The sequence below is a fragment of the Dysidea avara genome, chromosome 3 (genome assembly GCF_963678975.1).
Source record: "Dysidea avara chromosome 3, odDysAvar1.4, whole genome shotgun sequence".
Lineage (NCBI taxonomy): Eukaryota > Metazoa > Porifera > Demospongiae > Dictyoceratida > Dysideidae > Dysidea > Dysidea avara.
In genome coordinates, this window is record NC_089274.1 from 46,097,540 (window position 1) to 46,112,569 (window position 15,030).

The window sequence follows — 15,030 nt, forward strand, 5'->3', positions numbered from 1 at the left end:
GTGACCATGCATGAACTATCCCCTACCTCCTCATCATTTCATCCTAGCTCCAATTGGATATATGATATGATCACTAGGTATACATATAACAATTTAGCAAAAGTATTCTATGTAATCAGTGTTTTTGGTCAAAAGGTACAGTTTAGCTACTTATAGTATTTGATTAAAATTATGTCAATACGGCCATACGCTACTCAATGTATACAGGTTGATTCGTTGTGTATAAATGTGTAAATGTATTTTGTCAGACTTGCTTGTACTGACACTGCAGGTCATAATACAGGTTGAAAGTACATTCCAAAGGAGCTCCCAACTTCATACCATCTTCACCAGCAACTTGTTTATCCTCATCAGACCAACCCAACAGGTAGTTACCATTACCAGCTAATAACTTTGTGATATGTCCAAACTGTGGTCTTGATCTTGGATCAGGATGCCTAGAAATCAAAATGCCAATAAAAACAGTATGGAAATGTTGATACTTATATGGATTTCTTCTACATACCAACACTTGATCATTACTCTGTATATGGTTCGTGGACAACCAGGTGGAGGCGGGAGCCTGTAACCTGTGTCAACTTTCTGTACTGTCTATATGGAAGTGATTATTTCATCACCTTCATTATATCCGCATATTTACCTCAGCACCTGACAGCTCTTCAAATGGTTTATACCCCATACTCCATATCTCATACAGAACACATCCATAACTCCACACATCACTTTGAATTGAATATTTTCGATAATGCAATGCCTAAATATATTATATGAGACAAATGTAAACTGTGTGGCCATTGATCAAGAATACCTCAGGAGCTGTCCACTTCACTGGTATCTTCCCACCTGATGTGATGTAGTAGTTTTCATTAAGTAGATCACGAGACATTCCAAAGTCAGCAATCTAAAGGTCAAACATAGCCAGATCACTTTATAACACACAATATGTTTATAAAACAATCTAATAAATGAAAAGGCTGAGGAATCCAGCAGAGTTTATTTATTAAATTTGTGAAAATTACAACTTATTTTGCTAACAAAATCATTAATAGCCACTTCATATCACTTAAACGCATCATCCTCAAGTAAAAAAGACCACAGGTAGCTTTGCTAGATGCAAGTGCTGCTGATAGGATACAGGAACTGTAGGAGTTGTGCAAAGCTTCTTATCATTGTCGACTGTGTACATTACTATAGGAGGCTACTGCCATACCTATACATAGATACAGCCATGGTAACCAGCAATGTTTTCATGACAAGAGACCAACTTAGTTACACAGGTAACTAGCCATAGCCAGGGGAAATTTTTAGTATAAGGGTTGCTCCTCAATTTCATTTTATGGCTATGTACAAATGATTACTCTTACACTATGCAATACATAGACCCTGATAATTTGCTGATAGCGTCTGTATAGATAAACAGTTGTTACTTCAAAATATGTTCGCTCTGACATAACCTAAGTGCGCTGTTCCACACTATTGTGTATTTTACCTTGCATATGCAATTTTTTGAAACAAGAACATTTCTGGCAGCCAGATCTCTGTGAACAAACTGTTTACCAGCAAGGTAGGCCATTCCTGCTGCAATCTCTTGACAGAATTTTAGCAGGAGCAAAGATAATTTTGGATGAAGTGTTTCTTGGCTCCTGTAAACATATGTGCAAACTGTAATGATATAATGCCTTTGAGTTCACTTACGATGGTTGCATTGTGTGCAAAAAATTTCTCAGATCCCCACGAGACATATACTCCAACACAATCATGACAGGAGCTTCTGTCACTACACCATAAAGCTTGATCACATTATCATGATCAAACTGGCACATTATGGCAGCTTCTTGGAGGAAGCGCAGTTTGTCTTTGTCATTAACATCATTGCTCAACTGTTTCACTGCCACTTCAAACTCTCCATTCACATTAGTCAGTACACCATGGGTAACAACTCCAAACTCTCCAGAACCAAGATGTTTCATAGTCCTAGCAGCAAATTATACAAGTTTTGTCTGCATGCCATCTGCTTACTTGATATCCCTGTTAAACAGCTTGCAGAACCTTTTCCCGTCAAATGTCTCATAAATTTTCTCAACTTGTGTTGGTGGTTCAGAATAAATTGGACCATAATCTTCATCGTCACACGGAGTCTCGTATATCTTCTGCTCATCTTCCATTGCATTTACAGCATGCTCAGCATACTCATATACACTTTCCATACTACTTAAAGTTTCATCCAAAGTGAAGTAATTGTGAGGTTGACTATAATTGGTAGTTGTGTAGTCATTAATTGACTGTAAACATTGAGTCACAATTTTAACAATAACAATGCACATATGACTACCTGTAAGAATTCATAGTTGCATGCTGTAGGTTGATCACAGTATAGTTCGTTAGATAAAACCATGCCTTGTAGTCCAATTGGTTTACCATGACCTAAACAAGTATGATTTATAATACTATGTAAGTTAAATACATAAGTTTGCACACTATGTGCTATTAAATCAAGCATCATTAACCTTTATCAGAGACATCAGATATCTTTGAAGTTGATGAAATAGCATAATCTTTCTTTTTTCGTGACCATCGGACAAAAAGCACCACAACACAAATGAGAACAAATACGGAAATCACAATTCCTCCTATTACTCCAGCAATGATAGGAGCAAGTGATATAGAGCTTCCACCACTGGAAACTATATCAAATACAAGCTAACTATGACACTGAAAGTAAAGTGTGATCATACAGTTTAACTATTTCATATAATTCTATTTTAATACTCTAATAGAACGTACAGCTGTTAAACATCAATAATTCCTAGGATAATCAATCCATTACCCATTGTGACTGGAATAGCATTGCCTGTACATTCAAGTACAAATTAGACTTATGTTTCTATGTTTTTATGGCAGTGATCCCATTATTGCAACCCCACACTTGCATATATATTAAGCACCTCTAAAGCCTTCATATAGCTTTCATAAACATGTCAAATCCTTCTAAATGATAAAGATTGGCATTGCTGATAACTGATTTTTACTATGACATACTGCATTTAAGTAGCTACACTGTTAGGGGTGGTCCACAATTTTCAGCTTTTTTGCAAGCGTACAAAGAGTACTCTTTTTTCTGACCCCCTCCCCCCAGCCAAAAGCGTACTGTATAATTGTTGACACATGGATGTATTGTATAGGAGAACAAACACCCAGACACTTTAATATTGCAAAATTCATGTATGGTGTTTGTTTTGTCTTTTAGGCAACTTATCATTTAGATGCTTTTGAAGCTGATACCCTGAAGGAAATGTTTCTACACACAGCTGGCATTAGTATTAACCTGATGCACATTTGCAAATGTGTACATACACATTGTTGGTGTGTTGACTCTTTCATACGCACATGCTCAGCATGACAGATTGACTCTATTTCAAGCTGAAATTGGGATACTGAAAGGTGCTCTGCTTCACTAATTTTCTCATGAAGGTATGCTCTACTCAGCATATCAGCAATGTAAATTTGCTTACCCGGACAATATTTAACACACAATGTGTATCGCTGTAATCTTAATAACATTCTCTGTAGTCGTTTTGGAGCACTTAGTAATGGTTTCTTGAAAATAGGAATTAGTGGCTTATGGTCTGTTTCCACATGGATGATGTTTCTACCATGAAGGTACTGGTCAAACTTTTCACACGCAAATACGATTGCCATGGAATACCAGAGAAGGTCATATCTGATAATGGGCCCCAGTTTCGTTCCCAAGAGTACACAAAGTTTGCAAAAGACTGGGATTTCACTCATATATCCACCTCACCATACCACAGTCAGAGCAATGGCAAGGCGGAGTCGGCAGTCAAAATAGCCAAGTCACTGCTCAAAAAGGCACGGAGAGATCGCACAGATATTCACTTGTCAATTCTTAACTGGAGAAATACGCCAACTGATGCTAGTGACTACAGTCCTTCTCAGAAACTACACTCCAGAAGGACCAGAACTACTATGCCAACCACTAACGAACTGTTGAAACCAGAGGTTGCTACACATGTAGACAAAGAACTACACTTGAGACGTCAACAAGCAAAACAGTGGTATGACAGGAGTGCCAAGCCTTTGCCAGAACTTATCATTGGACAAGGAGTGAGAATGCAGCCACTTGAGGGCAGACAGTGGAAAAAAGCAAAGGTTGTAGACAAAGTGGGCGAACGATCATACTTGGCACAAACAGCTGATGGCAAAGTGTACAGAAGAAACCGCAAATACTTAAGAACAACTATAGAAGACACAGACATTCCAACTTCTGTCACAATTGAGCCAGTTGTTCCTATAGCTGGACGGGAAGTAATGCCAGATGAAGCATCAAAGATTACTCAGGACCAAGTCACAAATGAAAACCAAGTAGTTACAGACACTGTTGGGTCTAATGAGGGCACGTATACAGATGAGGTACTGTCTGAGCAAAAGATGACCCGCTCTGGTCGTATCATCAAACTACCGGCTAGATATCGTGACGATGATTGAGACATTTTTTTTTTCTAATGTATAACGTTAATTTAGGCCTCATTATTTTTTTTTTTTGGTAAATTACAGTTGATTTATTGTACTTAGGACTCCCTATACTGTACTTTTAAAAGAGGGAGATGTTGGTGATGTAACATGTATGTGCGCATGCGTGCAAGAGATCATTCTAGAATAATGCTTGATTGATTGAACACGTTGTACTGTTACACACATCATAGAAACAACTTGTTCTTGGCCATCTTCGATGTGTTCATACAAAACCATATCACTGGCAGTAGCAACAGCAGTACTAGTCTGTAGGGTGTTTTCACCATAGTCTGAAGTGGACTGGAGTCAGGAGATGTGGGTACACTCTGCAGAGACAGGTTTTCTCTATGGGCAACCCACAACTACCACAACTATGTAGTGTGAACAAATTAGTACCCACATAATCCAGCCTCCCATACCCAATAGTATTCCTAAACCCACAACAACACCTTCTGCAGATACTAAACAAAAGCAACAACCAGTGTAGCTAGATGCCATTCAATTGTAATCGTTTATCAGTGTTAATTGCTATATAGACTAAGACTAAAGAAAAATAAGTAAGTCAGTACTGTTATAAAAGTATATAAAGCCTGTAGTATGTGTTATCACGCTGATAACTGTTCCTACCTGTAGTTTGAAACATGGTTTATCTTTGCCTTCAGCTTATAAAGCCTCATTTCATTGGTAGCTAGCTAGCTTAACCTAGCCCTGCATGGCACTGTTTTCCAGAGTTCGCCAAAGCACATGTGTTGGCTTGGGCCCATTCATTAACAGCATGAGCTCGCTTAGTCCACCGTTTAATTGGACACTGAATTGCATGAAGTAGAAGTAGTGCTTACTAGAGCCTTATCACTGCATTCGGATTTCTTTCCAACTCACATGATCAGCATTTTTAAAAAGCATACATGTGATTTTACCTCCTCCCCCCTAGCGTACGGTTTGTACGCTCGCGAAACAGCTGAAAATTGTGGACCACCCCTTAGCTAAAAATAACTTTCCTCCGAGGAATCTTCACTCCTTTAAAAGTATAGATTCACTACTGAGTAGATAATTGCTTCTTTGAGTTTAAACATACCAATTACTGTATATACCTGTAGTCCTAAAACACATACTACTGGTCAATTAATCGAGACCCTCTATGTATATTGTCTTAATCTTTCAGGCTCAGGAGAGACAGCCCTTAGGCAACTTGGTGGTAAAAATAGGTGTGTTGAATGCATAAAGTTTTGATTTGAGTCTTAGGCATTGGCCTGAGGAAGTTATTATTGTACAAATGCAAGACAAAAAGCACATAACATACCAGAAGCAACACAAGTCAAAGCTTTTCCTACACTTTTCCACTTCACTGCAGTCCCTTCATCATTCACATCATCACACACATGTTCCCCATTACCACTAACACTGTAACCACTTGAGCAATTCAGTAAACAACGAGAACCATAAGTCACATTACTACAATCACCAACTGATTGGCTGTTTGTTATCTCCACTTCTGGATCATTACATGTTAAGATGGTACAAGTCACTGGCTCACTACTCCATGTCCCATCAGCACTACATCTTGTTTGTTTGTTACCCTCCAACTGATAACCACGATTACAATAATAAGTACATGTGTCCTGGAAGACACTTGTGTTAGAGGGACAAGTCACATTACCATTCTCTGGATCACTTAGACTGACACATGGTACTGTAGCAGAACAACATTGTAAAGTTATACACTATGTAGTTCATTGTTACCTGGAGAACAAGTCACTCCACTACCAGTCAACATCCATGCTACTCCTGTACCATTAAGACCACAACTATACTGGGAGGAGTCTCCTGACCTGTTATAACCATCCTCACACTCCACCATACATGTGCTAGTGTAAGATGTGTCATCACATGGTCTACTGTTAGCTACCACTGTTACAGGACAATGAGGAATGTTACACTGTGTACTAGTACCACTCCACTCCCCACTAGCCTCACACTGTCTCATTACACTACCTTCTACTTCATAACCATCATCACATTGAAATGTACAAGTATCTTGATATTGTAGTGGTTGATTGTCACTGCTGCAGTTAATACTACCATTAGATGGTGCTACCAAATCTTCTGTACAAGTTACTAAGTAATAAATATTGAACATACAAATGACAGAACAATATACTGCAATTATTACCTATGTCACAATGAAAGGATCCTCTTGTAACATTATTCCTCCATTCTACTCCATCATTCACAATGTCACAGGTGAACATGTTATTACCAACTACCATATAACCAGTGATACATCCTAGACTACACACTGACCCAAACTCATCACTACAATCATTAACCAATAAACTATTCTCTATTGTATCTGCCAAAATGTTACAGTGAAGAATATCACAAGTCACATCAGCTCCACTCCATGATCCATTAAATAAACATTGTCTGGTTGAGGAGCCAGTCAGCTCATATCCAGGATCACATGAGAATGAACACTGATCTTCATAATGTAGTACATCGGTAAAATCACATGAAATGTTACCATTACTGGGTGATGGTAGAGTAGTACATTGAACTACAAGTACAGTAATAGTGTGGATACATATACAAAGCTACTGTACCTCTTTCACATCTCCATTCTCCTCCACTGGTCATCCACATTAGTGATGATCCATCACTCAACACATCACACACATATGATGGGTCTCCATTACCATCAAAGCCTTCTACACACTGTAGATCACAGATTGACTGATATGTGCTACTACAAGACTCAGCCAACATGCTGTTCACTGGTAGTGATGATAAGGGACACTCCATGATGGTACAGGATACTAGTGACCCACTCCAACTACCATCATACTGACATGTTCTCTGAGGACTACCAGTTAGCTCATAACCAGTGTTACATGTGAAACTACAAGGGTCTTCATAGGAAGGAACTCCATCATCTCCCAGTGAACAAGTGATCATTCCATTATTAGGATCATTTAATGCAGTGCAATTCACTACAAGATGCAAATAATCTACCTATTATCAGTGTAAGATGGTATATTTACCTCTCTGACAAGATGTAGCACCCCTCCATCCTACACAACTATTACCCACATCAGTCACATCACATGTGTAGGATCCTCCTCCTCCATTGTAGCCATCATCACAGATAGTAGTACATGTTGACTGGTACTGTGTGTCACATGGTAACTGTAGTTGTGAGTTATCAAGAGGTGGTGATGTGGAACAATTTAATACTACACATATTGGATCTCCTCCACTCCAACTTTGATCAGCTAAGCAAGTCCCACTATTAGATCCTTGTAATTCATAACCTGTTCTGCACGAAAATGTACAAGTGTCCTCAAATATACCATTGGTAGCACCGTTTGGACACTGAAGCATTCCGTTTATCAAAGGAGGGCATTGAACTGTTGAAATTGGTAAACTTATAGGTCTAAAATATAGAACTAACCTCTCTCACACATTACATCTACTCCACCTATTGGTACCCAGTCAACCATGGTAGGGTCACTTGTTACATTACACAAGTAAGTGACATCATCTCCAGTAAAACCTTCATCACATGATTGTGTACATTGTGACTGATACACTAGACTACATGATGGTGATGGTATGACACCATCTGGTGTTGATGTGGTACAGTTAAGGGGAATACAAGATGGTAGTCCTCCACTCCAACTTCCAGTGTTCTCACAAGTTCCACTAGTAACACTTCCTTGTAACATATACCCAGGATCACATGAGAAGGTACAAGTGTCCCCTTCAAGTCCCATGTTAACTAATCCACTAGCACAATCAACTTGTACATTGGGTGGAGCAGAACACACTAGACAAACAAACATGTAATGTTACATGAATATGAACTCCTTTGACCTTTGAGGGGTTTAGTTTTGAACACTTATACATAAGGTCTACACAAGGTCTACACAAGTTGCATGCTTAAATATGCTACAAAATGTGCACTTTTTAAATTAAATGCAATCAATAGTTATTGCACGCAGCATTTAGTATTTTACAGTAATTGGTTTATATTTGTGACTGTCTCTGGGAAAATTGGTCTTATCAACTATTTAAACATATCAGTTTTTATGTATTAAGTGTGTAGTAGCTCTACAATAATTGAAGCTACATGTACCAATTTTCACATTTTTATACCAATTCCTTACCTTCCAGAGCATCCACTGTACAAGTAGCTAACAGCTAAGTTTCCCACCATTTTAGATATAGTTTTAAATATGAGGTTGACTGTATCAGGTGAGCTCTGATAGTGGTGGTGGGTGGGGGTAGAGGGAAGATCAATAGGTTGTTTAGAAAATTAAAGAGGAATCCGTAGGGATGAATTAGGGGCCATTAAGATATCAGTACCGGAAAAAGTGAAAGGAAATTTATAGCACTCGTCTTTATTCAACACCATGGAGCTGTACAGCTGTGTACAACCATCCCAGGCTCAATTAGACCACTTGTATGGCTCACCACTGGGCTTGGGAAAAGCAGCTAACAAGCAGACCACTCAGGCTTGGCTGATATTGTAGTGTATTTGTGTTTTTATTGAAAACTTAAACTAACTATCATGGGTGATAAGACTGGCTTTCCCAGATCCAGCCACATTTTATACTGTGTATGATTTCAGAAGCGGATCCAAGAGCTGCCAAGGGGAGCCAGGTAAAGCTACCACATGGGTCAGGAAGAAGATTCTCTAGCTACAACATTAATGTATGCACACTCAATTTTACAGTGAGGTATTTATTGCACTGAGAAGACTAAAATATGTTGTCTACTTTAGCATCAATGCTAATGTAAATTGACAATTACAGGATATACCTTGGAAACCAGACATAAATTAGGACCTTCTTATATTTGCAAAGATCTAGAGCTGTGAATCAGTTATAGAATAATCAGTTAATCAATTGGGTATTGCTGAGGATGATTATGCATCTACCAATTGGTTGGATCAGATTACCACAAAATTCCTTACATTTTTGGTAGAGGCATGCTAAAGTGCACGAGGAGGCTGATATTATGTGTTTGTTATGAATTATACATTGCAAAGCCACTTCTTACCCTTATTCATTATGTCAAACAGCGTTAATTTGATGAAAACACTGTTAATTACATTGAAAAATGTAATAAGCTAATTAATTGGTTAAACAATCAGTTATAGGGAGCCAATAATCAGTTACACAAACTTAGTCCAGGTCACAGTTCTACAACAGAGGCGTAGCCAAGGGGGGGCAAGGGGAGGCATTTGCCCCCCCATCACCATAGTGGTTTTTTTTTAAAAACCGTCACAAGGTTACCAGTAATAAACTGACACGCAAATGACTATAAATTATGTGAACTACTCAGCGGTATCGCCAGGGGTTGCTAGTGAATGCGCACACACAACATTCAACTCGCTCGTGAATCCACCAAACGAAAATATTAGAACACACTTCTACGTTAAGCGTAGATTACTCACATGATAGAGCATTTTCGAATCTAAAGAGTGACCCGCTCTACAGGACCTCGCCGTGGCAGGAGTCACAATTCACAAGTGATGAAGGAGACCAAATGACGCTACAAACCTACTGCCTACAAGGTGATAAAGTGTTAAATGTACCAAGTTTATTTTCTCAAGTTGATCACACTAGATCTTTGTACAGCAGTGCAGTCTATTTTTTTACTTTATTAGACAGTCAGGCAGATCAGTCACAAGCTTACAAGTTCTGCTAGCAAGAAAAACAGGTGGGATTTCATGCAATACGTGGCATTTGAATTTCGCCGAGTGTAGTGAGTGAATTTGTCATCCTGTCGGCAGTGTGCTAGGACTGCAGCACAAGCTGTGGCTAACGTAAAGTAACTTGTATTAGCACTAAAATATTAACAATATAGTTCTACCGGACTGTGGATGAATTTGTTGGAGTACAGTTGTGGCACGTGCGATGTTCGATGAATATACCTCCATTGAATCATTGATAAGTGATAAGCAATCAGTACTGAAATAGTTACATAGCTAGTTGTGTAAGCTATAATGATACATCACCGTATGTTGGCTAGCTCACCATTGGGTCATTAGCCTTTTTTGCAATCATGAATAATTTTGAGCGTTTCGTGGGGGCATGCCTGCCCCTCCATCACCTTCTGGCTAGCTACATCCCTGTTCTACAATGATTAATGATGAGCACATAATCAAAGGTGCAAGGAGGATTAGTGGAAAACTTACTGTGTACAAACTAGAAAGAAATATCTTAATGCAGGAAATTATTATTATTATGAGTATATTAAGGTCGTTATTTTTGGAGTTTTATCCTTCTCACAAGTTTCTAGTGCAACAATATTTAATACTATCGATAATATCACTTAAAAGGCTTAAATATATAAAAACAAATACATAATGTGTCAGTGATTTTAATCACTTGTAGTAGTCGCAAGAACAACATGTAGAAAGCTTTGAAAGCCAACTGATTATCACAATTGATGAGTTTATGAAGTGTTTAAATAATAAGGGATTAATTCATGCCATTTTCTTAGATTTTAAAAAGGCTTTTGACAAGGTGCCACATAAAAAACTTTATCAGTATACAGAATCCAAGGTCAAACCTTAGAGTGGAATTCTGACTTTTTATCTAATAGAACTGAAAAGGTATTGGTTGGAGGTAAAATTAGTGGTTCTGTCAACGTCCTATCTGGCATCCCTCAAGGTACCGTCTTAGGACCATTATTGTTCATCTGTTACATCAACGACGTAGCTACCCAACAACATTAAAAGTAAAATAAGAATGTATGCTGATGATACCTTAGTGTATAGTCCTGTAAACACGATAGATGGCTGTATTCAGCTTCAGACGGATTTGTCAGTATTAGAAAAATGGACTAAAGAATGGCAAATGGAGTTTAATCCATTAAAATGTGAATTCCTTATGGTTACAAACAGAAGGTCACCTCTCAACTTTACATAACAGTTTGTGCCCATTATTACTGAATATGGCAAGCATATCCGGCAGTAACCGATCTGATCATCCTAGCAATCACCAATCCAATTATTGATACATCTCTAGTCCAGTGTCTGATGTTGTTGAAGTTCATAGTAGAGACTGACAAAGATTCCTCTTTACTAGACTAGCTATAGTGTCCGCCATCTTTACAGCAATTTCGATGTTTTGAACTACAATAATTGCTTTATACAAATTCAAATCGAATACAAATTCGAATATTCGGTATAGAGGATTTTTCAACACGTGATCCGGGTTACACAATCACTTTGTTCGCCTATGGTGAACCATTGTAGTAATGAGCAGTAGTTGGCCAAGCATGTCAGTACAGCTGTCTTCCTATGCAGGTAAGTTAAAGAAAGAAACAATGGATCGATATAAGAAGATTTCTTTGATTAACGGAGTAGATCTGTTTGGGAAAATGACTGAAGGAGAACAGTTTGATGGCTACTCACTAGTAGAAGATTGTGACTTGGTGTCTTACTTTGTACTTCGAACCAGTTTTATTAGTATGAGTCAGTTTAAGGCGAGGAAAGGATCAGAAGCGTATAACCAGTTTGTAAGTGGATGGATCAAAGAAGTCAACACCAGGAAAATTACTGGTTACTGGTAGAGTGAGTTGTAGCTAAGATAGCTGCCCATTATTTATGCCTTTTGTCTTAGGTTTACCATTCACAAAGGTTTAATGACACACCACTAACTTGTTGGATTATCACTGAATTAAATGGCAAGATTTGCTGTGCACATTGCAACTGCATGGCTGGTTTGGGAGAAACATGTACTCATATTTCTTCTGTGTTATTTTATTTGGAAGCCTCAGCCAGACTGTACGGGACCAGCAAAACATGTACAGAAGAATCTTGCAAGTGGATAATTCCATCATATTTGAAGAAAGTTCAGTATCTTCCGATCAAAGATATAGACTTTACTTCAGCCCGAGGAAAGAAACGAACTTTGGATGCGCAGATCAAGGCTGTAGATGTCGAGGACGTAGATGATGTGGAAGCTGGTGAATCGGAACAATCTAAAAAGATCGGATCAAAGTTTACAGAAGTGGAACTCTCTTCGTTGTTTCAAAAATTGAGTACTGGTGGTACTAAACCCGGTGTGACATCTATTATTCCTAAGTATTCAGATGAGTACGTGCCTCAATCACCAAGCAAGGAATTCCCACCACCATTAAGCACACTGAAAGATACAAAATATATTTGTTGACTGAATGTAAATTAGTTTCAATAGATATTACAGCAAAGTCAGCTGATTCTATACAGAAAGCTACCCGAGACCAGAGCAATTCCAAGTTGTGGTCCAAGTACCAAGCAGGGAGAATAACTGCATCCAGAATGAGAGCCATGTGCCACACTAATGCAGACAAGCCAGCTCAGTTCCTTATCAAAGGGATACACTATCCAGAAGCATTTAGCTTTAAAAGTAAGGCTACATTTGGGGATACCAGCATGAACAGAAAGCTCGGAATTTTTACTTCAAGACTTGTAACAGTCAACACGAGCGCTTTTCTGTCAAGGATAGTGGGTTTGTAATCAATTGTGAATGGCCTTTCATTGGAGCATCCCCTGATGGAATTATCAACTGAAGTTGTCTTGGCAAGGGTGTACTTGAAATAAAATGTCCATTCTGCCATCAGGAGTCCACAATACAATCTGCTGCTATGGACAAATCTTTTTGTTTAAAACAGTCAGGTGAAAAGCTGTGCATAGGCAAAAAGCATGCTTATTATTACCAGATTCAAACACAGCTGTTGTTTGTCTGTGATGTAGAATATGTGGACTTTTGTGTGCACACTTTTTAAAGGATGGAAACAACGACTATGATGATGGAGGAATATACATTGAACATATTACTAAAAACTTTGATTTCTGGAAAGAATGAGTAGAACAAGCATGTAACTTTTTTACGACTTGTTTACTCCCAGAGATACTGGGTAGCTGGCACACAAGGCCAACTTTTAAGAAACATTCAAGTAATTCCTTGGCTGATGATAAAACACCAGGAACCTCAGGAAGTAGAATGACTCTGCAGGAAGTGGAAGTGACTCTGCAGGTGATGATACATCTTCTGATGTTCAAGAGCAACAAACATTCTGTTATTGCCATGGCCCAGAAGAAGGAGACATGATCACATGTGATAATCCTGAATGTACCATAGAATGGTTTCATATCACTTGTTTGCAAAGGGAGCGACTTCCTAAAGGCAAGGCCAAGTGGTATTGTCCGGATTGCAGAATACTACCACAGTTTCAAGTTCGTCATCGAAAGAAAGGTGTAAGGCATTGACTATACTACTGTATGTGGATACCTATAGCTAAATAGTATGTGTATTTGCTCTGTTGAACTTCATATTGTCTTATATTGTTTTTCTGTAATTTTTGTGTGTGCACATCTAGCCATCATGTATATTTGTGGTTTCTACTAATAATTAATATTACATATCACAAGACAACAACAACTGAAAAGAGCACACACATATATAATTACATAGTTAATCGAATGGAACTACAGAACCACAAACATTATTGAATGCACAACACACACACACCATACGATCAATCAATGGAATATCTTCACCATTTCTTTTCAATACATAATAGATCGGCAAGGTTCTCAGAAAAATTGGGTATCTTTGGCGAACAGCTCCAATTACATGCTCAATGTGGATCCTTACATTAGCAATTTTTCTTGTTTCTTCCACTTCAAGTGCAGAAAGCTGTGTTTTCCCTTTGGTGAAAGCTGGGATGTGTAACTTTGCTTGCATTGACCAACAGACGCAGCTATATCAAAGCCACGATCTGCTAGTACAGTGTCTCCAGGCAGCAACTTTTGCAAAATTCCGCAGTGTTCAGTGAGATACTTATCACTGACTCATCCTCCCCAGGTTTCTGAAACAAAACCCACAACTCCTTGGGGCAAAATTCCAATCAAAACTTTTGCTGTATTCTTGTGTTTGTATTTGACCAGGTGGATGTTCTAGCTTAAAGATTACTGGGACGTTCAATAAATACTTCAAAACAATCAATGATGATTGCAACTTTTTTCCCAAAGGATTCTTGAAAACAGTCTGGCATTGTTTTCTGTAAACCTTCACCCTCTGGTCAGATTATCAAGTCCTGTAGCCTGATGTCCATTTGTGCTAACCACTTTAAAAATATTTGCAATACACTTGCAGTAGATACATCAAAAAAGGATGCCAAAAATGGTCCAGGATAATTTAGTCGCAACTTCATCAAACAACAGATAAATTGTAGAAACAAAGAAAGCTTACTAGTTCTGTCAACTGGCATGGTTGCTACAACATGATCATATAGTACTTTTAAAATTTGGCAAACCTGTCAAAAGCACAACTTTCTCATCACTGAAAAGCATCTCTTCACTGTTGAATGGTGTTGACATCTGTTTGATTTGCAACAATAGCTATTCAATTGTACAATGGCATTTAGCCAGACCATCTCATAAGGAACTAATTGCAGCTGCATAGTTACGCTCGGCTTCAGCAAATCTAACATATTCAGCTT

General features: G+C 38.4%; 2 protein-coding genes across 2 annotated transcripts; both read right to left on the reverse strand.

Annotated features, from left to right (window-relative positions):
- Positions 1-122: 122 nt before the first annotated feature.
- Positions 123-6,982, reverse strand: LOC136251278 (uncharacterized). The gene is made up of 12 exons (XM_066043712.1): positions 6,704-6,982; positions 6,274-6,648; positions 5,834-6,223; positions 2,508-2,684; positions 2,333-2,424; positions 2,020-2,282; positions 1,696-1,974; positions 1,490-1,643; positions 809-901; positions 641-754; positions 506-591; positions 123-437 (listed from the first exon to the last, which is right to left on the reverse strand). The coding sequence occupies exons 1-12, from the start codon at positions 6,798-6,800 to the stop codon at positions 245-247; spliced, it is 2,313 nt and encodes a 770-aa protein (XP_065899784.1). The 5' UTR covers positions 6,801-6,982; the 3' UTR covers positions 123-244.
- On the reverse strand, positions 6,818-11,648 carry LOC136248564 (P-selectin-like). The gene is made up of 6 exons (XM_066040333.1): positions 11,609-11,648; positions 7,982-8,356; positions 7,572-7,937; positions 7,134-7,520; positions 6,899-7,087; positions 6,818-6,846 (listed from the first exon to the last, which is right to left on the reverse strand). Exons 1-6 carry the CDS (start codon positions 11,646-11,648, stop codon positions 6,818-6,820), a joined length of 1,386 nt encoding a protein of 461 aa, XP_065896405.1.
- Positions 11,649-15,030: the final 3,382 nt, after the last annotated feature.

Bases quoted from the DNA above. Each gene is read 5' to 3' on its own strand.
- LOC136251278 (XM_066043712.1), bottom strand. From the start codon at position 6,800: ATGGTAGTTGGTAATAACATGTTCACCTGTGACATTGTGAATGATGGA. The intron at 1,644-1,695 runs GTAAGTGAACTC...ATATGTTTACAG, and splicing joins TTGCACACAATGCAACCATC to GAGCCAAGAAACACTTCATC. The intron at 755-808 runs GTATTCTTGATC...TAATATATTTAG, and splicing joins TGAAGTGGACAGCTCCTGAG to GCATTGCATTATCGAAAATA.
- LOC136248564 (XM_066040333.1), bottom strand. From the start codon at position 11,648: ATGGCGGACACTATAGCTAGTCTAGTAAAGAGGAATCTTT. The intron at 7,938-7,981 runs GTTAGTTCTATA...CAATTTCAACAG, and splicing joins AGATGTAATGTGTGAGAGAG to TTCAATGCCCTCCTTTGATA. The intron at 7,521-7,571 runs GTAAATATACCA...TGCATCTTGTAG, and splicing joins TGCTACATCTTGTCAGAGAG to TGAATTGCACTGCATTAAAT.